The sequence below is a fragment of the Pseudonaja textilis genome, chromosome 15 (assembly GCF_049901715.1).
Source record: "Pseudonaja textilis isolate UNSWEBS1 chromosome 15, rPseTex1.2, whole genome shotgun sequence".
NCBI lineage: Eukaryota > Metazoa > Chordata > Lepidosauria > Squamata > Elapidae > Pseudonaja > Pseudonaja textilis.
In genome coordinates this window covers 10,975,970-10,999,632 of record NC_142004.1, presented here as the reverse complement: position 1 = coordinate 10,999,632, position 23,663 = coordinate 10,975,970, and the positions used below count along the sequence as shown (strand labels likewise).

Genomic DNA, 23,663 nt, shown 5'->3' with positions numbered 1-23,663 from the left:
CTCCAACATCCCCTTGATGGAATTCCCCACTTCAAAGGGCGCCATCTCAGTTGCACTGGGACAGACGGAGGGCCACCGAAGTCAACAGTCAGAGTTTGACAGCTAATACCACATTTCCCTTATCTTTTTAAACTTTCCAATTTCCAGCTCCTTCTGGATTCACCAGAGGGAGTCCAAAGGCTGAAGATCCGAGTCCCCCGTGTCTCAACATGTCATCCCTGTTCAGCATAGGGGCTGTAGATGACTAGGAATTCCTTTGGATGCCTGTGCTTTGTATGTGTTGATGGGATGCCTGCCTACTCTTCGTTGATATGATTTCTTCTCACGCGCATTTGTTTTCTGCCCTTCAATTACAGGACCATAATCCCTTCTCCCTGCAGGAATGCATTGATCTAGCATCCGTCTTCTTTTACAACACCTTCAGGGAAGACCAGGCCGTTGACTTCACTGTTGAGCAACTCTTACTACAGGAAATTCTTTTGATTTCAAATCAAATCTGCAGCCTCCTAATTTAAACTTATTGTTTCTTGTTGTTCCTGGAGTAATTGTGAATGATTCTGCTGCATCTTCCACTTGACAGTGTTCAGATATTAAAGACCACTACCGTGTCTCCCAGCAGTCTTGTTCAGTTAAAAACAACCCATATTCCCTCCCCCAGCTAGGTTTTTTCCCCCAGCCCGTTTTTATCTGGGTTGCTCTCCTCCGCACACCTCTAGTTAGTCACTGGCCTTTCAGAGATGCAAGTTCAAAACTGGGGCAGCGTTTTAGGAATGGAATGGAGAGGATTTAACAATGATTTTTATTTTTTAATTTGGACATTAGACTTCAGGCAACAAGCTTAGGTTTTCGCCTGCCTTTTTCTTTTTGCAATTGCATCAACACTGTTGAATCATCTCCTAGTAGGATGTAGCTCCCTAGGGGCTAGATTGCTGCTTACCTCATATATTTCTTATAAAGGAATCCATATTCTATTAAAGTTACAAAGCCTGCTTCAGTAGACTTTGTGTGGGCTGATTCTCATCCTCCAAGAATTTGAAATGCGAAGTGAGGCTAAGAGTTGGTTTCTAACCCAAGTCTCGCCGCTCTGCGTTCATGGTGCTGAGGGGACCGGAGAGCCAAGAGTCATTGCCACAGCGGGTGACAAGCTGTGGTGACCAGGGGTCAGCGACTGGTTTCCAGTGCAGAAATCAACAAGGAGTGATAAGTTCATAGACAGTTGCCTGCACTCTTCCAGTGAGAAGCTTTCTTGATGGTGATTGAAGCAGAGGAAGAAGGATGTGGAATTTTTGTAGCAACGAAGCTGGATTGTTGAGAGGAGACGATTAGAAATGGGACTCTGGCTGGAGATGGTCAGGGTGGATGCTGACATCCAGACAAGAAGGATTTCCATTGCCTGATGGGTTGTAAAGTGTGGAAATCGATTCTGGGACCAAAGCTTGGGAGCCGGGGTTCTGGGTGGGAGGTGGGAACCCGAAAGGAGTTTCCTGACTACCTGTGCTGAGAAAACTCCTTTGGACTATAGCTCAGGGGTCCCCAACCACCAGGCCGCGGACCGGTACCGGTCCGTGGAACATTTCCTACCGGGCCACCGGTTTGCTGGGCGCCGCCATCTTGTTTGACGAGAAAGTGCTTCCAGGTGAGCTTTTCCGGTTGGAAAGCGGCGTTTGGGTCCTGAAGGAATCCTTGCGCCTTAGTTTCATCGAAGGGGCGGGCTTCGAATGAAACTAAGGCACGAGGATTCTTTCAGCACCCAAGGCAAGGCGAGCCGAGCGACTGTCCTGAAGCCCATCAACAAAGGTACAAAGGAGGAGTTGAAGGTGGCGGGGAGAAGCGGGGGACGGCTGGCTGGCTGGTTGCTTGGCTCACCTTGCTTTGTCATGCGTGCTGATGCCGGTACCGGGCTGCGGATCATTTTGTGATGCCGGTACCGGGCCGTGGCACAAAAAAGGTTGGGGGCCACTGCTATAGCTAGATGAGGACTGGGCTGAGGTGGATTCCAGTAATATGGGGGTTGGTGGTGGAGAAGAGATAAACCCAGAGTATAATGATTGTATGTTGTAAAGAAGGGAAGTAGGGAAGGGAAGCTGTCAATCTATTGTTCACAGTCAGTGTCTGCCTGGTGCCTTTGTATGAAATCACTTGTAAATAGTCCAGTTTAGAACCTGGAGGGTTAGAAGTTGAAGGCAGGTACCTTGCTGTGTAACCCAGGTATTTTTGAGTCTGTGGGTCCTGAGGAGGGGAAGTTGGCTCTGCAGTCAAAAGGAATGGGCAAGAGAGAAGGTCCTCGTAGCCTTGGAGGGGCTCAGTTTGTCTCCTCCACAATCTGCCTTGAACCCAGCAGATTTAAATAGTACCTGCTCCACTTCCAAACCTTTCCTTCCTGGAAAGTGATCGTGTAGCAGCTGCCAGGGACAATGGAAGGAGGAGGCTATCTGGACCTCGGCAGTCCGGATCCAAGCCAAGGGATGTGGAATGGGAACAGCACTGATCGATCTCACGGAAAACCTTTATGGGGAATTAGATGAAAGGCGCACACTCGCCTTTCTCTGGATCTCCCAGAAGCCTCCAGTATTGTGGATCACACTATCACAACCCTTCTGGGTTGCCTGCAAGGTTGGGAGTTGTGGGCATTATGTTGCAGTGGGGCCGTCAAACTCACGGCATCACACTGTTATCATGTGAGGTATTGTGACTTTTTCCCCCTTGCTAAACCGGGCGGTCGGGGTGGCTAGTGCATGATGCCTCCGGCCCGCGGGCCACGAGTTTGACACCCCTGGTATAGGGCTTCTTGCTTGAGCAGGGGGCTGGACTAGAAGATCTCCAAGGTCCCTTCCAGCTCTATTCTGATGGATTGATTCTGTTGTTCTTCTGATTTAATCATTGTAATCATTTTATCAAAGAAGGATAAAGGTTTGTCTGTTTTGGACAAACCCATATTGGCTTCTGGTAATAGCTTTGCCTGTTTCTTGGTATTTGCAAATCTGTTGCTTGATTATCTTTTCCAGAATCTTCCCAGGCATTGATGTCAAGCTGATTAGGGTGTAGTTTCTTGTTGAATTTTAGCATTTCTTTCTCTCCATATATCTTTTAGGTTTAATTCATCTATCATTTTGAAAAAGGATTTAGGGAGAGTCTTTCTATTTTGTCTAGTAGCTGTTGCTGTATAGTCCAGTTTATTGTCTACAATCCCATTGAAATCTCCCATCATAACTATATTAATATAGTCCAGTCCCAATATTTTCATGTGTAATTTTTTGTAAAAATCTTCTTGTTTATCATTCGGGGCATAAATTGCAACCAGGAGTGTTTTTGTATTATTATCCACTATTTCAACCATTAATACTCTTCCCTCTTCGTCAGTATGTATCAATTTTGCTGTAATAGTTTCTTTAATATATAAAACCACTCCTCTCTTCTTACAATGGGTCAGAGAAGTGAATATTTTCCCTAATTTTGGTCGTGCCAGTAATTGTTCATGTTGTTTTTCTTGTAAGCAAATTATATCAAATTTTAACTTCTCTAATTTATGAATTAAAAATGTATCCATTTTTTTTCCTTTTTGGAAGATGGGAACCACATCAGCTCTTTTCCAGTCCTTTGGTAGTTCCCCGGTGCTCCGGGATCTTTGAATATGGTTGCTTTATCTTCAGCTGGGCTCCAGAAAGAGGCCCTGTCAGGCCCCAAACCTGAATTCTGAAGTAAAAGTTACCTTTCCCTGCTCTAAGGTGGAGATTTGATAAAAATTACTTAATGGACACTTAGGCAATACTGCACAGCTGTAGTTTAGAAAGAAGAAATAACATAGGAATTGAGTTGAGAGTCAAGTGTATCAGCCCCTTTGCCCATGTTTTGAGTGAATTGGACTTGGACTGGGAGCATCTTGGGACTGAGCTACTGTTCTTTTTTCATTTTCATTTTCATTTTGCTGTTAGCATGTTTCAAATTGCTCAGAAATAAAATGTTAGTAAAACCCTTGGGTATGTCATTTGTTTAAGGGTAAATACTTCAAGTCATAAAGCAGAAAGAAAGAAAGAAAGAAAGAGAGAGAGAGAGAGAGAGAGAGAGAGAGAGAGAGAGAAAGAAAGGAAAGGAAGGAAGGAAGGAAGGAAGGAAGGAAGGAAGGAAGGAAGGAAGGAAGGAAGGAAGGAAGGAAGGAAGGAAGGAAAGGAAAGGAAAGGAAAGGAAAGGAAATAATTCCAAGCAGCCATTTTTACACATTAACCAGGTTGGTTTAATTGACTGACCTGAGATTTGAACAGAGCCATGAGTTGCTTTTCCAACAAGTAAAAAACAATAAGGAAAACGATGGGCAGGAAAAGTATTTGAGTTTGAGCAGAAATGAAGCCAGCAAGCAGCGGCAACAGGGACAACATCTTGGGAGGGATCTAGAAGTGCTCAGCAAGAAGTGGAAGACACCTCAATGCCACAAAGGACAGGGGTTGCAAGATGGCTGCCTGTACTTGTAGGCAGCCATTGTGCTCAGACTCAAGTGAAGAGTGACACTTCCCGGGGTGGGGACCGGGGGCGGGGAGGGGGAACCTGGGCCTTCCCAGGAGCCAAAACTGCTGTATCACAAGGGAGGCGAAACGTTCATCTCGGCAGCAGAGCCCTTCGTGATGCCCGTCCCCTTTTCAATCTTCCTCGGCAGATCCAACTCAAAAACTGGAGTAGACCGAATGATCCTCGTTGAAATTTTTCCTGAGAACGGCAAGTTTCTTTCCCAAAGACGATTTGCTGAATTCCTCTGTGATCTCTACCGCAGATTTGCCTTTGGTCTCAGGAAGGAATAAGTAGAAGTATATCCCGGAGCCAGAGAGCATGATGGCAAAGAGAAGGAAGCAAAAGGGCCCCAGACTTTCCTGGAATGGACAACAATAAACAGTAACGGTCTCATTAGTGTCTGAAGGCCATTGAACAAATTTCCTCTTTTATCTCCATCATCCCCAAAAGTTCAGGCTGGTCTAGTAGTGAGGAAAGAGAAACTGCATCTAGAGAAAGCATCCCTGGGTCATTAGAGGATGGAGACAAGGGTGCATCAGATGAGACTAACTTTGATTTCTTCAGTGTGTGATGCTGTCAACTTTATGGCTTAATGTGACTGCTGAAAATGAGTAAATCCAGTAATCAGGTTAAGGATGGTGCACAGATACCATCACTTCTAAGTTGCTCTGGGTGGAGCTTGGACACCTGGTTCATCTTATCTACATGTCATGTCTTTGCTTCAATTTCTCTGCTGTCTTTGGTTATCATGTGCGTTTCGTTTCTGAGCACAACTGAAGTCCCTACAACTGGGAAAAGCTTATCAGAAAGATTTCATTCTTCCCTGTAAATTTCCAGGAATGGTTTTGTATCTCCAACCACAGAAGCTAATTTGGCAGAAATTCAAATGAAGCATCTCTAGAAACGCCCACGGAACTTCTTGCCCACTTCATCTGCAGTATGCAGAAACTTTTTAAAGGCAGAGCTTTGACATTCAGGCTCATTTGGGATTGTGTCATCAGTTACTTTATTTGGTCTCTTTAACTGATGCCTCTATTATTATTTGTTTCCTGGCTTTTAACTGGGCAAAACAGTGCATCGTAAGGCAACAGTTTTAGAGCCAAGGTATATCAGATAGGTTAACATACGCGATATGTCCTAAATCTGGGACCCATGACTCCCAAGGAAATGAAATTTGGGGAAGTTGTCGCTGCTTCAGTGCTACTGGCTCTGGGGCTACTGCTGCGGTCATGTGATCTCCATTTTTAATATTTTATGACAGTTTCCCAGCCACTCTCACAATCCCTTGCTTCATCCCCCACCCGGGAGAAGCCCCTTACTTGTCTGCTGGAAAGCGAAATTGAGTGGGAGGAAGGAAAGAAAGGAGGAAGGAAAGAAAGGAGGAAGGGAGGAAAGGAGGAAGGGAGGAAAGAACCTTTCCTAGCCCATGCAGTTACCCCCCACGCTCCCCAAATTCTGTTCACCTTCTGCGAACGGCATGACATCTCTCGTATAGCCATCCAATTCCAGGCACTCTTCTCTCCCCGCCCCCCACATTCCTGACCCAAGTGGCACATCACACACACCGCTCTGTGACCCGCACACATGCTGCTTCATCAATGCTACCCCTATGCGCCCTTCCTAACTTGCACAGCCCCTCTCATGCATCCTCACACCTGACCTGGAGATGTGACTCCCCTCATCCCTTCACCGCTTTGCAGCGGCCACTTACCTGCCTGCTGACCTTGGACCTGCAACTTCCTGCAGGCTTCCCCAATGGCTTTTTCCTTGCAAGCTTACCATAGCAAAGTCAAGGGGGAAACCAACATGAATGGGAGGGAGGAAAGGAGGAAGGATGATTTTGGATGCTCTCAGCCAGCTTCCCACAAGGAAAGTCAATGGGGAAGCTGGCAGGAAGCCAGACGTTGCTCCCGCGACCCCTGCTTTTTTGTCCATCCATAGTTGTGCTGTTTCTTTACTTAGATAGGAAATATCTCTGAAACGATGACCCAACGGGGCATGGGTTGTCTAGTTGACATTTAAAAATACATGGAATAAAATAGTTGGAAGGGACATTGGAGGTCTTCTAACCCAACACCGAGGTCAAGCAGGACAAATCAAATATGCATTCTGGACAAATCATTGTCCAATCTCTTCTTAAAAACCTCCAGCGTTGGCACACCCACAGCTTCTGGAGGCAATCATTCCACTGGTTAAATGTTCGCCCTGTCAAGAATTTTCATTAGTTCTATGTTGAATCTCTAATGATCTCCCACACATTACTTGTGGTTCTGTCCTCAGATTCTTTGGAGAATAGATTGGTCCGCTTCTCTCTGTGAGAGCCCCCCAAGACCTGGAAGATTGCTGTCATATCATCCCTAGTCCTTCTCTTCATTGGTCTAGTCATACCCAGTTCCTTCAGTCGTTCGCCATATGGTTTAGCTTCCAGCTAAATAACTGTGTTGTTGGCATTATTGCTATTTCTAGCAGCTTCAGACACATTTAGTGACTGCCCCGGGCTGGGTGAGCCCAGCCCAGATGGGTCACTAGGTGGTGCCTCTCCCTACCTGGAGCCCAACCCAGTGTCTGAAGCAATCATGGTTGCCCTGTGGAGGAGCTGGGGAAATGGGGGCTGGGGAAAACTGACCTCAGCAAAAGGGAAGGCGATTCCGATAACAAAGAGGGCGGCCCAGTTTAGACAACCACCGATCGTGAAGGCTGCTGGCCTGGCGGACTGGCTGAAAATCTCCATCATAATAGAGAATGAGGCTCCATCTAAGAGGGACAACATAGAGAAATAGGTTCAGACCCAGGGAGACCCTGTTTAACCCAAGAATTCGTTTATCTGGAGAACCATTAGCAATGGCATGGCAATCCACAGCCTTCTTTGGGCCAATAAACAAAAAACACCAACAATAACATCCAGAAATGGAAAAAACAACAACCCCAACCCTAGTCACCAATAACTCTATCAGATGCTAATTTTCATTTATTTCAGTTCAATTTAACGGAGTATTGAGGGCAAGGGGTGTTCAATGGCAGTCAAATCTTAATTGCAAAATTAACTTTTACATCATTTGTATCAACTTAGGTCATTTCCATAATTGATATTCTTACCTTATTTGCATCCATTTATGTCATTGTCTGCAATGGGTGCAGGTGACAGTTCAACTGTCCAGTTGGCATTTCCCAAAAAAAAGGAAACTCCCAGGACATAATTTTACCAAGAGTGTAAAATTACTTTACTGAAAAACTACACTGGCACAGAAGAAGCAAAACCAGCTCTGGATTTCCCATGCAAATGCAAGCATAGTTATTTCCCTGTGCCACCTCTGCAAAAGGCAGAAATTCTGCCCAATTAGTCTGCTGATAATGTACATAAACAGCACAGGTATTGCCCTACTAATGAGTTGGCATGTTCAGCAGCTCCATCGGTACTCAGATGATAGGTGGAGCTAAGTCTCTGGGAGGAACCGATCCTTTTCAAGAATTCCTGCCAAAACTTTGCAGTGAATTGCACCCCCTTGTCTGAGCATACCGCATATGCTTCAGGACCCCATGTAGTTGGTAGATTATTGCACAACCCTCTTGGCTAGGGCTGGGCAGAAGGAATCTTGGGACATGCCATAAAATGTGCTTGCTTTGAAAACAAGTCGATGACAATCCAGAATTACTGTGTTCCCAGCACTCTTGGGCAACTCCGCCCATGGTTTAGCTGGATTGGTTTCCCTTATAGATGTTTCATGGAGGCGCACACAGGGCAACTGGCCACATAGGCCTTTATGTTCTTTCTCATTTTGGGCCACTAAAATGGGCTCTTTACCAAATGAAGGGTCTTCAGGAATCCAAAATGCCCTGTGGGTTTTGCCTCATGGCTCCTCAGCAGGACCAAGGTTCTCTGGCTGGCTGGGACATACAGTTTACCCTCTTTCCATGCCTCCTTTGACATCAGGTCATCTTATGTCTCTGGAACCATCCGTCCGTCCCCAAGGCGGTTTTGTCAACGCCTCTCCAACCGGTTGCAGAGAGGCTGTTCTCTGTTGCCTCGTAAGCCCTGGCACTGAGAGCTGCCTGGGTGGGATGATCAAGATAACTGCTTCCTCTCTGGCATTTTTGTACTGGAGCATGCAAGAGGGGGCATCTGCTAGAAAGTTCTTCCCCCCCGGACAGCTTCAGGGGACAGCTTCCTCTGGGCCTTCAACGCCTCCAGGTTCTTGTGGTCCGTCCACACCACGAATGGAATCTTATTAGCCTCCAGAAACTGCCTCCAGGTCAGAAGAGCTCATAGGACAGCATAAGCCTCCTTTTCCCAGATGATCCAACACCTCTCAGTATCAGATAAAACTGGCGAGACGTGTAGGCAGAGGGTTGCACAGAGGAAGGATTACTATCTTTGCTCCTGGGTGGGGTTGCCCTGCTGCACACAGACCAGCAGTCTGGAGGTCCTCCTGGACTCATGAATCCTGAGGGAGGAGCAGGTGGCCGTTGGCCAGGAGGGCCTTTGCACAATTGTGAGTGGCACACCAGTTACATCCATTCCTGGTCAACGTGCCCTTCTCATAGTCACTCACGCTCCGATCAATTCTTGCTTGGACTATTGGAATGAGCTCCCCTTGATGCTTCAGTTGCTTCAAAATGCAGCAGCCTGCCCAGTTTTGCACAAGTCCAGATTTATGCTGATGTCACCTCTTTTGCAGGAGCTGCACTGGATGCAGTTCAAGATGCTAGTTCTCACTTTAAAGTGGCTTGGGGACAGGTTATTCAAAGGACCTCACCTTCCCAGTTACATCTATGCGATGCAGGTCTACCCAATGAAGTGCAGAAAGAAGTGCCTCTGGCAGGACCAAGAAAAAGGGCCTGATCCTTCCCCCAGAGATAAGGTTGCCCCCACCTTTCTACTTTTCTGGAAGGCCCAGAAGATCTTCCGTCAGCAGGTCTAGAGACCCCTGGGCTGAGGTGAACATATCTGTTGCCACTGCTGAGGCAGGGGTGGTGATGGTTATGGGTCTATGTTGCAGATTTTTAACCGCTATAAGCTGCCTGGAATCACTCTGTGTGGGTTGGGCGACCATATAAACTTGTTTAATAAATTAATAAACATTAATAAATGAATAGTAACAACTAAAACAGTACTACATGGCAATGGGATGTGCGTGAAAATCTATAGTTCTGTATCCTTATAGTTTTTACTGATCGCCATCAAGCAGCCTGTTTAGGGAAGGGCTGAGCAATTGGTTTTCCCCAGGGACCACCTGAGAAACTGGGACTGCCCTGTGGAGGGAGGCTGCCCCAAGATTTGAATGGGCCCCTCCTTGCTGGGGTTTTGAGGGCCTGATGACCCGGCTGTTTTCCAGGCCTTTGGCAGGGAGGATCTGGAGTCCTCTTTCTGTTAGGCTGTTTGCTTTTGCTTGCACTCGCTTTGTTGTTCTGCTATCTCTCCCCCTTTTGGTTTAAATATTTTTTGGTTTTAAATAGTTTCTTAACCACTCAGAGTCACTGGGAGCTTATTTAATCTCTCCCTCCCTCTTTCATTCCGCCTTTCTGTATTTTTTATAAGTAACTCATAGTTAATACTCATTGCAGAAAAGGTGGCCAAATTGGGTTGGTCACATGAGATACAAGCTGTGGAGAAACACCGCCCCCCAATTCCTAGAGAATGAAATATTTGGGGGAATATTAAAGAGGCAGAATATTATAAAGGAGAAATGGAGAAACATGTTCTTAAAGGCAGAAAGCAGCCCTTCCTTAATAGCCTCCAGCAGCGTCTTTAGAGATGGATATTTTGTGCCCATTAAGACTGGGCCAGCCTATTCACAAACAAAGCAACGGGATTAAAATTTACTTCTCCACTCAAATTCTAAGAACAGGACTTTAGAACGTAATAGGATTAAACTACTACCACCATTAGAATAACAAAAGACACAAAGCTCACTATATTGCACAACCCCCAGCAGCATCACAGAACCCTGTAAAGATCCATCTGCTCATTCAACCAATTTGTCAGCTGTCCCAGAACCACCAACAGCATAAACTTTTTTAAGCAGCCCCCATTTTATTCCCAGCTTGGAACAAGACCTGGATTTTTCTTCCAACAAAGCATTTCTGTTCCACCTGTGGCACTTTGTTATTACTCAGGCCAGCCCTCCCCCTTGGCTGCTTAAAATCCCTTCGCTCCTGCCTTTATTTATCTCCACCAATGCTGTGGCTTGGCAGGACCCCTCCCCCCTGCCTCCTTCCGCCCCCTCCATCAGGCCTATTTTTCTTTCCACATTGCTCCTTGTGGAAGGACTTGTATACTCACTTGGTCCAACTCCAAAGAGGATGACAAGCAAGAAAATCAGGATGACACTGCAGAGGGACATCCAGGGGAGGTTTTTCTGGAGGTGGGAACAAGAGAGCAAGGAGTCTAGAAGCTTTGGAGACCGGGGTGTGTAGCAGCCCTGCCCCCCCCAAACCCAGGGCTCTCTGGTCAGTGCATCCTTCTCGGAAAGCGGGAGGCTTCACCAGGACTGCGGAGCTTGCCTGGAAGACGGTTCAAATGGCTGACCGCTCTCTGCCTGCACTCCAACCGCTGCTGCAGGAGTCCTCCTTCCCATCAGCAGCCCAGGCCGCTGTGTTCGGTCTCATCATCAAGCGACCATTTGGGAGAGTTGATCAAAAGTCAGACCTGCAGACTCCGAAGGGCCATCAAATCTGACACCCTACCCAGGGCGAGGGATCCCAAGTCAAGCATCCCAGAGTGATGAAGTGGTATGTGGGAAAGTCCTTGGGAGCAGGGATCCTGCCTCCAGAAAGGTCAGAAAAGAGAGGGCATGACCCAGAGCTGCCTAGTGGGTGGAGAAAGAGGCCCAGGAGGAACTCCTTAAGTTCTTTGGCAGGTAGGAGAACTCTTGTTCATGTAACAAGATTGGGTAGAATGTGCTTCTGGTTGTGGCTGCTTCATCAGTGCCCATGGCAACTCGACAGCAGGCCAGGAATGCTTTACAAGGTGACACAATAAAGTGGAGTTAGATAATGTGGCTGCGTTTCCTGTCTTGTGAGGTTCACAACAGCCAGATTTCCGGCCTTCCCCCATAACCACGACCCTAGACACTTCAATAAATGCAGCAAGGAATGACTGAGAAAAGAGAGCGATGGGTTTGTGTGTGTCTCTAATAGCCAAGTCAAAGCCCGGCTCTAAATCTGCTGTGGGGTGATCAGTTATGAAGCCGTGGACCAATTGGCCTGCTGGGGTTATTTTGATGCAGGAGATTTTAAAAGTGAAGGCGGTGTTGAAATTAGAGGGTGTTCTTTTTCTGTTTAATGGACAAACAGATGGAGTCATCTCATGGACCTTTGCTTTTATACGTGACGATGGCACTGAGATTTTTAAAGGCCCAAAGCACTTGTAATGGAAGAATGGAAGAATGGATGGGGAAACTGGTGGAATTGACAGAGATAGCAAAATGGACAGCCTCGATGAAAAAAAAACCACTCTGACGAACTTTATTTCTGCCTGGAAGCCGTTACTGGAGTTTTTGTGACAAACTGAGAAAAGATTTTAGGATTTGATCGTTAGAATTATGTGGGACTGTCCAAACAATGTCGACAAATATTCACCTTAAAGTGAAGAGACTGCATTTCCCCATGATGGTTGGCACTAAGCTTTCATTTCCTACAGGAAATGAGGCTAACTAGGCCAGGGGTCTCCAACCTTGGCCACTTTAAGCCTGGCGGACTTCAACTCCGAGAATTCCTCAGCCAGCTTGAAGTTGCCAAGGTTGGAGACCCCTGAACTAGACAAGTTCTTTCTTCTTACCTGCAGGGAAAGAGTCCCCGTGAGGAAGAAGAGCACCAAGGCCATCGACCCACAGCCTTTCCATAGCAGCGGCCTCCGTCCGTACTGTTCAATGGTAAATATCTGGAGAGGGGAAATAAGGGGAACACGGGAGGATTTCCTGGCATCTAAATGGAAAGAATAGATGACAAGCAGAACCTTTATATTCAGATTAAAAGCTACTGTGAATGACGTCTCAGTCCATTTTTTCCTTTTGGGAGAATTGTGGCCCGAGCGCCTCCGGCCTCTCAATCCCATGGAACGGCACAGTCAGACAGCCCCATCTAGATTGGGGTTGAGCCCAGGAGCGTCTGGCTCTTCCTCCAAGGGGCCCGAGGGGGCCAAGCCCTGCCAGGATGTCCAGCGTCAGAGGACCCAGGCTGGGCAAAGGCTTTGCGGAAACTGGCAGGCCGCCCAAGCGGTTCTGGCAAGAGTTTTGGGCTTCCTACCCAAATCACGGAGGAGGCTGTGAGGAGAATAGTGACCGACGCAGAAGAAGATTCATAACGGCAACGGGACATTGGGAGGGGAGGAAGGTTTTCCGAATAAAACAAACGATTTAGAAAGCTCTTACACAGAGGAAAGACGAGAAGAGCTCAGAGAAGCCGATGCCCAGGGAGATGTAGGGGATAAGTCTCTCTTCTAAACCTGCGTTCTGAAGCACTTCGGAAGCATAGAAATAAACCTAAGTGGGTGAAAAAGAAGACACTAATAATTGCCGAGAAGCAGTTTCAATTTTGTCCCACAGCAAGTTGTCCTACAGTGAGTTGGCCACAGCAAGTTGGTTGTGGCATGTTGGCCACCGCGAGTTGACTGGTGAGTTGTCCTAGAGACCTGGAGGGCAGCCCAGGAGATGGGCGGGAGAAAGCCCAGTGCAGCCTGAGACAAAACCATGCACCCCGGAGTGAAAGACGTGCCAGGGACTGTCTAGTTGGGCTCTTGCCGAAACTGGGCCTGGAGGATGCCCCTTGCTCTTCCCCCAGATGCAGTGGTGCCAGTTCCACCAGTCTTAATTGAGAAGGCATACTTGCACCACAGGAGTTGTGCAAGTTTGGGAATTGCCCTGCTGTAGTTCTTGTAGAGATTGGGCTGCCTCGCTAATTCATTTTTGGGGGTGTTAGCTTTTCCATCTTATAAACCCAGTTTGTCTCCCTCCAGATGCTGCCTTTCCTTTCCCTAACCTGGCTAGCCACCCTCTGCTTCAGCCCAGGCAGTTTCTAGGCTGCAGACCCCAGCTGGTTCTCCCTCAATTCTATGGAGGTTGTGTGAGGAAGGGACACTTAACCGTGTTGATGCCACAGAGCTGCACAGTGACAATGATGGCCACGAGGATGCTCAGCTGCTGGCGAAGCGAGGCATCACGGAGCAGCTCTCCCGGCCAAAGCACTCTGCTCCTTTGCCCTCCTGGGGTCATTTCTTTCTTCAGCTCCCCAAGTTCTTCCTGGTGATTCCCTTGGCCCCACAGCTGGTGCATTGCTGGGGAAGAGAAAAGATACCGGCCACGAAGCTTAGCCAAGTCATTCACCCTTTGCCCCGCAGCCAGAAAGGCCTGGCAGGCCATGAGAGCCCCAGAGAAGCAGTTCCCATCCTTGCCGGCAGCTGCCCCGACCTCTAAGCGGTCACTGGGAAAGGAGAAGAGGTGAGGATTCGGTAGGTTCTGACCAGTTCAGGAGAACCGGTAGCAGGAAATTTTGAGTAGTTTGGAGAACCGGCCAATCCCACCTCTGACTGGAGATTTTACAGTCTCCTTCCCCTGCCACGCCCAGCAAGCCATGCCCACAGAACCAGTAGTAAAAAAAATTGAATCCCACCCCCGGAAAGGAGCCCACTGGGGTGGCGGGGAGCTGCCTTTTGGCTTGGTCCTGTAGCTCAGTGTTTCTCCCCCTCTGCAGCTTGAGGCTTTGGGGTGGAGGAATCTACAGATCTTTACGTTGTGGAAGTGGAGACCCCTGCCCTAGCTCACAGCTTGCTAAGAAGGACTGGGCTAGTTGGATAGAAAAACAGAAACGTTTAAATTGCCTGATTGGCAGTGGAGCTTCCCAAACCTATGACACTGGGAGATTTTACCTGCCTTCCCTGGCTGTGGCAACCATGGACTTGCCTTAGCAGAAGACAAAGGTTCGATCTGTTTTTTGTCTTGGGCCAGTGGCAATGTGATCTGGAGATCTTAATATCTATCTCTCGACATATTAGATCACTCTTTGATGGCTCTGTAGTTCTCTACAGCTGCTCTCTGATGTGGGGCCTTGGAAACATTCAATTTGGTCCACTTTGGGTACCCAATGGGCCATGCTGGATTTCAAAAGGACCTTGGGGTTGTTCTTGAGGGTCTTGTACTATGAATGAGGCCTTAGTTACTGCTTGGGATGATGGCGGACAACAGCACCCTTGTACCCGGTTATTCCTTGGTGGCCTCTCCTCGTTTTGCACCCAAGTTTTTAGAAAAGTTCCAGGTGATGAAGCATCCAAAAAGGCTCCACAAGGGGTGCATAAAATAGATAAAACACATATAAGAACCTCTCTTAAAGATGACCCTGTGGCTGTAAGAACCCAATCGCCCCAATTTTGCTGCTCTTATGACAGCCACAGATTGCAGGCCAGCAACTCCGTTCCAGGTGAGCGAAGGGCCAACAGGAGGCTTTTTAAGGATTATGTTTCATGACTGCCATTGTCATTACATTGATCAGAATTCTACCAGGGACTTCCCATACATATTTAGCCTTTCCCTTTAACGTTCACACAACATCCTTAGGGCACAACACATTCTGGACCGTTCCAAAGAAGCACTAGATAATGATAATGAAGAAGACAGTGTTGACGCGCAGGTTGGCAAGGAAGCTAAAGTCCCTACCATCAACCAACTGTTCCTTAATTCTGGCCAGTCAAAGGTTTGGACAACACATTTGCCAAGACCAGCTCCACTTCGGTTATTCTGAGGCGGGACCAATTTTTTTTTGAGGGCAACTTACCTTTCAGGCAGCCATCCTCATCTCCCTCCTGGATTAAGAGATAAGAAGGAGACTCAGGGAAGAAGGGCAGGAGGAGCAGCTGGAGGAAGGCCGCCACACCGGGAAAGGCCAGCAGCAGAGGCCAGGATGAATCCGTTCCCAGGAGTTCCCTGGAGGGGAGGAGAATGGAGGTTGGGGGTGGAGGAGCAGCCCCCCTCCCACTTTCCTCATCCTTCTGTACCTGAGTCCCAAGATTTGGCCCCAGCATTTCCCCAGAGACCAAAAGAATCCCGAGGTCGCATTTGCAAGTCCTCTCCATTTCTTGGGCGAAATTTCTCCAACGTACTGAGAATGAATGGTCTGGCAGAGGCCTAGAAGGAAAGGGAGGAGAAAGGGAGGACAGACAGAAACCAACGAAATTTGAAATCACCACAGTGTCCCAGGAGAAGACTTTTGCTGGCTTAGGCAGATGACAAGAACTGCTTCAGATCACAGGGGGCACCTGGAGGTTTTTCAGCGGAGGGTCCCGATAGTGCTCATGTCATGCTACAAGTTACTTTAACTTTTTTCTCCCCAGAATCTGAGACAGGCTCCTCGGTTGCCGCCATCAATAGCCAATTGCCCAGGTCATCAGAGAGGGATCTTGGAGACCTAGTGGACAATCATTTATAGCAGTGTGCAGCAGCAGCCAAAAAAGCCAATGCAATCCTTGGTTGCATAACTGAGGGATAAAGTCAAGATCACACGAAATATTAGTATCACTTTATAAAACCTTAGTAAGGCCACACCTGGAATTCTGCATCCAGTTTTGGTTATCGTGTTGTTAAAAAAAATGTTGCACCTTTGGAAAGAATGCAAAGAAGAGCAACTAAGGTGATTAAGGGTCGGAGACTAAAATATGAAGAACAGTCGCAGAAATTGGGTATGTCTCGTCTAGAGAAAAGAAGAACTGGGGGGGTGGGGAACGGGACTTGATAGCACCTTCCAGTATTTGAGGGGCTGCCTCAAAGAAGAGGGGAGAAGGTCAAACTATTACCCAAAGCTCCAGAAGGCAAGTCAAGAAACAATGGATGGAAACTGATCAAGGAGAGAAGCAACCTGGAATTCAGGAGAAGTTCCCTATTGATGAGAACAATCAACCGGTGGAACAGCTGGCCTTCAGGTGTTGTGGGTTCTTCATCATTGGAGGTTTTTAAGGAAGAGACTGGACAGCCACTTGTCAGAAATGGTATAGGGTCTCCTACTTGAGCAGGGGTTGGACTAAAAGACCACCAGGGTCCCTTCCAGCTCTATTCTTCTGAAAGTTGGAAGAGCGGAAGAGCTCTGATGGATGCAGCCCATGGCCTCCTTCTTCCAAAGGCTGACCAGTTAATTGTCCCCATGAGAATCAGGGGAAGTGGGCTCAGCAACTGCCGCCTTCTGTCCTTGGGATTTCATGGAAGGCCGGCTGACTTTGGGCCCCTGAGCTTTCCCCGGAGAATGTTATTAAAAGCCACATTAAAGGCCGAGTCTTCCAAGGCCTCTTACCAGCACCGATCCCGTAAAAGAATCGTCCAAGCAGAATCATTTCAAAGCACTTGGCTCTCTTGCTGCAGACCATGACTACGGTCGTCAGGATGACCAGGAGGTCCGTGCTCAGCTGGCATTTCTTTCTGTGTCCGTGGGCCAAGGGAAGAGGGAGGAGAGAGAGAGAGGAACCACGTTAGCCCCCTCACTGCCTTGGGCTGCCTGGCCTGCGAGCCTGTTTCGTGGGGCTGGCTCCATCCACTGCTCCCTCAAAGCCCTCAACCTCCAGGTACCACCCACTGGGAAAGATTCCTGCCCCCCTAAAAGGGACAGGGAGTCAAACCAGAAGTGTGCGAGAACAAGTTTTAAGAGTGACTCAGGGTGACTGAGACAGAGGCAGCATCCCAGTTGCTAGCAGGGCCAACGAAGGAAACATCCCTTTTAAAATCCCGTTGGCATTTGCATTTTGAATAAGCCCGTTGATTCCCTATATTTATTAGGCCAAAAGAAAGTTTATAAAACAACTGCAAACTTCTTCTTGTGGATCCCTCCTGCTGGAGTTTGGCTCTGCTGTTTTCTCTGGACTAGCAGCCCAAAATGGTTTCTTTTGCAACTGAGGGATGTATTTGTTTCTCCGCTCAGCCCCAAGGAAGTAGCCAGCTTTCTGGCATCTGTTGAGCACACCTACTTCCCGTATTTCATGATCAGGAATCCGCTGCAAAGACATCCCAGCACTCCTCCTATGCCATAGACAGACACGGCAAAGGACCACAGGAAGAGCAGTGTCTTTTCATTGAGGGCGGATCCGGTGCGCTCCAGCCAGGTTTCATTCATGAACCTCTTGATGTACTGAGAACAGAGAGGAGAAGAAGAGATCTTGGCCAAAAGCCTGATGAGGATGATGAGGATGAGGATGATTCTCCAGACCAAATTACTGTTAATTTACTGTACACACAGTACAGGAATTTTTTTGCCCCTCCCCTGAGCTGTGGCTGGCTGCGTTGCACAAGCCTACAATGTGAAAGTATCTGAGCAAACCTGGTGTAAAACCAAGGCTTACAGATGAAGTGAGCCATAATTTCAGCAATGGCGGGAGGGGGTGGGCCTATATGGTCCATGTAGTATTTTTAAGCAACATTCATCCATAGGTACAGGTAATATTTATATGTGTGTGTGTGTGTGTGTGTGTGTGTGTGTGTGTGTGTGTGTGTATTCAGCTTTGTTCGGGTATTTTCCCACGTCATTATAGTTGTGCTTTTAAAGTTGTAGCAACGTTTTGGCAGAATCTCATCTGCTATCATCAGGCTTCTGTACTGTAATATGTAATACAGAATATAATATGTAATACGGAAGCCTGATGATGGCAGATGAGATTCTGCCAAAACGTTGCTACAACTTTAAAAGCACAACTATAATGACGTGGAAAATACCTGAACAAAGCTGAATACCATACATGTAAGTACCTAAAACTTATATATATATATATATATATATATATATATATATATATATATATATATATATATATATATTTTCTGAGGTTCTCGTATTTATATGTGATCTTTGGTGCACAGAAGATTGAGATCTAGGCATGCTGATGAAGTCCATTCATCACCAGCTTGTCTCGGCTCCTGAGAAGCACAGAGCCGAGACAGAAGCCTGAAGATGATGAATGAGACTTCATCAAACGCTGCCTAGATATTCGAATCTTAGCTGGGAGAAAACCCAACAACCAAAGATCCATATATATATATATATATATATATATATATATATATATATGTATATGTATATGTATATGTATATGTATATGTATATGTATATGTATATGTATATATATGGATGGATCTTTGGTTGTTCGGGTTTTCTCCTGCGTAAGATTCGAATACAAATCCACATACAAATACCCGCGAGAACCTCAGAAAACATATATATACACACATACATACACACACACACACACACACACACACAGAGTACTATCTGCCATAATAAATATCCCTTTGAAAAGGAATTTGTAGCATTTCAGTCTGAGGTTCCAGACCCAAGAAACTATCAACCTTTGGGGTTGCAGGGTTGGTTTGACTATTGGGCTCTTGGGGCTAGGAAGCAGTGGGCCAGCCTGCCTCCTGCATCTGTGAGGGCTCCATCAGAAGAGAATACAGAATAACAGAGTTGAAAGAGAAGGTCTTGGAGGTCTTTTAATCCAGGGGTCACCAACTGGTGGGCCGTGGCCCACAGGTAGTCTGCGAGAAAATTTTGGTGGTCCTCAGAGAAATGCCACCCCAAAGCACCCCCCCCAACCCGGGGGAACACAAGGCTGTGCCGCCCACATGGCCCGCGGGAAGGCAAGGCTTGCGTCACTTGCATTAGGAACAACATGAGGTAGTGAGGGGAGCGGGGAAGGGCGGAGGGGGGAACTTGCCTGACCACCGGGCTGCTTCTTTCTGCTTCTTTCTTCTTCTGCTTTTGGCTGCACGCAAGGAAAGCAGTCAAAGTCTTCCTTTCTCTCCCCCAAACTCCGCCAGAAATGAGTCTTTGGGACTCTGCAAGGCCTCCTGCTCCAAGAGGCTGCACTGGCAAAGACTCATTTCTGGCAGAGTTTGATGGGAGAGAAAGAAAGACTTCTGCTGCTTTCCTTGCGTGTCTGTCCTTTCCTCTGTCTCATCCTACTAAAACAGTTTTCTCCCACCCCAAATCTTATCATATGAACCAACTGATGACGTTCGTCCATCGTGTTTGAAGAGGACCTTGACATCTAACAGGTTATGAGCTGTCCATGGTGTGTCCGCAGGTGGCTAGTAAGGCCTATATGGGCACGGAATGTTCTGCCTTATGTCGGGCAGGCAGGTATGGGCACCATTGTTGCAGCATTTGCAGCTCTGGCTTTGCGGAGTGCTCACTTGTCTTGTGCTGTAGTAGTTCTACATCCTACTACATCTACATCTTCTGTCTAATCCTACTAAAAGAGTCTCTCCATCCCAAGTCTTGCCACATGAACCAACACAACGCATTGGTGATATGGCCAGTCATGGTGCAGAGGACAAAGTCCAGCTCCTGAAGTCTGTCTGCTGCTGGACATTTTGGCTCGCTTGTGAGAGAGGTAGACTTACCTTTTGCAACCTATATTGTTGTTGCTGTTGCTGTTGCTGTTGCTGTTGTTGTTGTTGCTTTTAACCAGGAATCTCTCAACTGTCGGGTGGTTGGTTAGGAAGTGCCCTGAGTGACGTGGGAGCCTGTCTGAGCCCCCGCCTTATGGGCAGTTGGGTCTTTTGGGCTGCTTCCTTTTGATGTCCGTTTGGGCTTAGCTGCAAGAGAGACAGGGCATCCGGCTTGCACAGAGCAGGCCTATCAGCCCAGAATGTACTTATGTATTTATTTAGCCAAAGCACTAGTGCTATGGGAGAAGATTGGGATGAAGCAACATCCACATCCATGAGGGTTCTGGTCCGATTGACACATACTGTTTGCAAAATAAACATGGGAAAGCAAGTTTTCGGGCTGAGGAGTCAGTGGGACTTTGTGGAGGAGCCAGATGAAGTAGGAGGGAGCCATTGATCTGCATCCGAAGGGCAGATGAGCTTAAACAAAGATTAAAACTCCTCTGGCTGACTTAAATAGCCAATAATGGGGTGCAAGGAAGCTGAGCTTTGGGGGCAGGACAGCTTGGGCTTGCATGCTTTTCATGCCAGATCGGACGCCTGGAAGAACGCAGGCTACCCAGCCACGAGGAAGAGCCCACGGGGCTCAGGACTGGCTCCATCCTAGAGTTGGCAGGCTGCAGAAAGAAGTTCAAAGGGAAGCAGACCAGTCCTGCCCCAACACGTCCTGACTATTTATTTCTCTCCTGACTGGGGGTCGCTCAGCACTTTGGCGGTGACCTATCAGGGCAAGCTGCTAACTGAAAGCTATTCTGGCCTTAAGGTTCACTTCCTCCTATCAGCCAAATACGTCCATCAATATGGAGATGAGGGTCCTGCAATCCACTTGAACTTGCTTTCTGTCTGCCCAACTTCGTCTGACTTAGAATGACACTGTTGTTCAACATGCAGAAAGAGAATTGTCTCCAACCTGGTAAGGGTTGGAGGCGCGGGGGAAGACACCTATTTCTGGATCCAGGAAAGAGAGGAAGCTTGGATGAACCCTAACTCTAACCCTACCTGGCAGAGGGGTCTCCGCCTCCCAATCTACCAACTTTAAGGTACCTCTTACCACAGATGGGTAATTGATCACAGAAATCTGGTAGCCAATGATAAGGTTCCCACCAATCCCCAGGACAAAGATCATCTGAAAAAACTTCTGGTAAGGAGCCTGTAGAGAGAGCAAAGCATGGATTCTCTTAAGCAAAACGTTTCCCCCGGTCAGATTCTTCCAGAAGGTTCTCTGACTTTGGGAAGTTCTAAAAATATGTGCAGTGGGGAGAGAACATGGGGGTACTCTGGGTTAGAGAATCCCACATCCTGTGATTAGAAGAAAACATGTCCAGAGGATACCATCACAGGAGGAAATCATTAAGAAAATGTTGGAATGTGCTGAAATGAGTAGATGGACATTTGAAATGAGAGAACAAGAGGATAAACAATTTTACAAAATTTGGGATCCTTTCTATCAATGGTTAGATAACAAAATACAGTAATGAAATGTGTAGATTTCTAGAAAATAATAAATATATAAAGGTGTACTTCTTTCTTATCATAACTACAAAATGATTTTAGGATAGATTTGGGGTGATAATATGAACTGTTACACAATAAATTAAGTAAATTGTGGTTATCTTGTAAAACATGAATGAGTAAAATTTAGTAAAATGATTGATTAATAATGATACGAAGGTATTTAGTTTTTGATTGACAATATGAGATTATATGTAATGTAATTGTACTTGAAGACTACGAAATGGAAGCACAAAACAATTTGTAAACCAACCGGCACACTGTATGTACACCTATGGAAGACAGCTTGATGTTTTTATGTTTGGTTTGTTTATGTTTGTTTTTAAAAACCAATAAAATTTAAAAAGAAAATAAAATAAGGAAACATGCCCAGAAGTTGATTAGAATTGCTTTCCATGGCACGAAGCATGAGGGGTCATTAAATATAATATGATAATTAATAATCATCACCATTCATATCATAATGATAGTGGATCGTTAAAGAGAGATCCAAGGAGATCTAAGGAGAAACAGTGAGAACAATTAACCAGCAGAACAGCCTGCCCCCAGAAGCTGTGGGTGCCCCACACGGGAGGTTTTCAAAAAAGACTGGGCAGCCATTTGCCCGAAATGGGATCTATGGGTAAGGGACTGGACCGGAAGACCTGCAAGGGCCCCCCCAACCCCATTATCCTGTGTCCTGTGCTATATGGATTTGACGATTATGATTATGGCTTACACTTATTTTTGAGCTAAATCATTGAGCAGCAGGAAGGGCCTGCAAGAGAGAAGAAGGGGAACAATGGGTCCCTAGGACAAGAGAAGAAGGGTGGGTCCCTAGGAGAAGAGAAGAAGGGTGAGTCCCTAGGACAAGAGAAGAAGGGTGGGTCCCTAGGACAAGAGAAGAAGGGTGGGTCCCTAGGACAAGAGAAGAAGGGTGGGTCCATAGGAGAAGAGAAGAAGGGTGGGTCCCTAGGAGAAGAGAAGAAGGGTGAGTCCCTAGGACAAGAGAAGAAGGGTGGGTCCCTAGGACAAGAGAAGAAGGGTGGGTCCCTAGGAGAAGAGAAGAAGGGTGGGTCCCTAGGACAAGAGAAGAAGGGTGGGTCCCTAGGAGAAGAGAAGAAGGGAGAAGAAGGGTCCCTAGGACAAGAGAAGAAGGGTGGGTCCCTAGGACAAGAGAAGAAGGGTGGGTCCATAGGACAAGAAGAGAAGAAGGGTGGGTCCCTAGGAGAAGAGAAAGAAGGGTGGGTCCCTAGGACAAGAGAAGAAGGGTGGGTCCATAGGAGAAGAGAAGAAGAAGGGTGGGTCCCTAGGACAAGAGAAGAAGGGTGGGTCCCTAGGACAAGAGAAGAAGGGTGGGTCCCTAGGACAAGAGAAGAAGGGTGGGTCCCTAGGAGAAGAGAAGAAGGGTGGGTCCCTAGGAGAAGAGAAGAAGGGTGGGTCCCTAGGACAAGAGAAGAAGGGTGGGTCCCTAGGACAAGAGAAGAAGGGTGGGTCCCTAGGACAAGAGAAGAAGGGTGGGTCCCTAGGAGAAGAGAAGAAGGGTGGGTCCCTAGGAGAAGAGAAGAAGGGTGGGTCCCTAGGACAAGAGAAGAAGGGTGGGTCCCTAGGACAAGAGAAGAAGGGTGGGTCCCTAGGACAAGAGAACAAGAAGGGTGGGTCCATAGGAGAAGAGAAGAAGGGTGGGTCCCTAGGACAAGAGAAGAAGGGTGGGTCCATAGGACAAGAGAAGAAGGGTGGGTCCCTAGGACAAGAGAAGAAGGGTGGGTCCCTAGGAGAAGAGAAGAAGGGTGGGTCCCTAGGAGAAGAGAAGAAGGGTGGGTCCCTAGGACAAGAGAAGAAGGGTGGGTCCATAGGACAAGAGAAGGAGGGTGGGTCCCTAGGACAAGAGAAGAAGGGTGGGTCCCTAGGACAAGAGAAGAAGGGTGGGTCCCTAGGACAAGAGAAGAAGGGTGGGTCCCTAGGACAAGAGAAGAAGGGTGGGTCCATAGGACAAGAGAAGAAGGGTGGGTCCCTAGGACAAGAGAAGAAGGGTGGGTCCCTAGGACAAGAGAACCAAGTGGCTGATGGCAGCTAGACTCTCTTAGAACCAGCCAAACAACCACCAGGCCATCCACAGCATGCTGGACAAAGCCACCGAGCCTTACAGGAAGACGCCGTCCTGACCTTGGAGCCAGCAGGAGGTCCCGAGGTGGACTGCAGGGGCCGCCCAGGATGGGCCAGTAAGCCTTGGTGCTCCAGGGGCCTCTGCTGCAGACTGCC

The 23,663-nt window shown here is 47.4% G+C and overlaps 1 protein-coding gene across 1 annotated transcript; it reads right to left on the bottom strand.

Moving 5' to 3' along the window:
- Positions 1–4,228: 4,228 nt before the first annotated feature.
- Positions 4,229–21,104, bottom strand: LOC113447088 (solute carrier family 2, facilitated glucose transporter member 11-like). Its single transcript, XM_087913509.1, has 11 exons — positions 20,962–21,104; positions 17,438–17,598; positions 16,771–16,895; positions 15,485–15,614; positions 15,265–15,413; positions 13,581–13,771; positions 12,870–12,980; positions 12,278–12,379; positions 10,781–10,856; positions 7,127–7,254; positions 4,229–4,859 (listed from the first exon to the last, which is right to left on the bottom strand). The coding sequence occupies exons 1-11, from the start codon at positions 21,034–21,036 to the stop codon at positions 4,656–4,658; spliced, it is 1,452 nt and encodes a 483-aa protein (XP_087769635.1). The 5' UTR covers positions 21,037–21,104; the 3' UTR covers positions 4,229–4,655.
- Positions 21,105–23,663: the final 2,559 nt, after the last annotated feature.

Excerpts from the sequence above, each read along its gene's own strand:
- LOC113447088 (XM_087913509.1), bottom strand. The coding sequence starts at position 21,036 with ATGATCTTTGTCCTGGGGATTGGTGGGAACCTTATCATTGGCTACCAG. Across the intron at positions 10,857-12,277 it reads CGGGGACTCTTTCCCTGCAG|AAAAACCTCCCCTGGATGTC; the intron begins GTAAGAAGAAAG and ends TCCCACCTCCAG. Across the intron at positions 7,255-10,780 it reads CCTCTTTGGAGTTGGACCAA|ATGGAGCCTCATTCTCTATT; the intron begins GTGAGTATACAA and ends TGTCCCTCTTAG.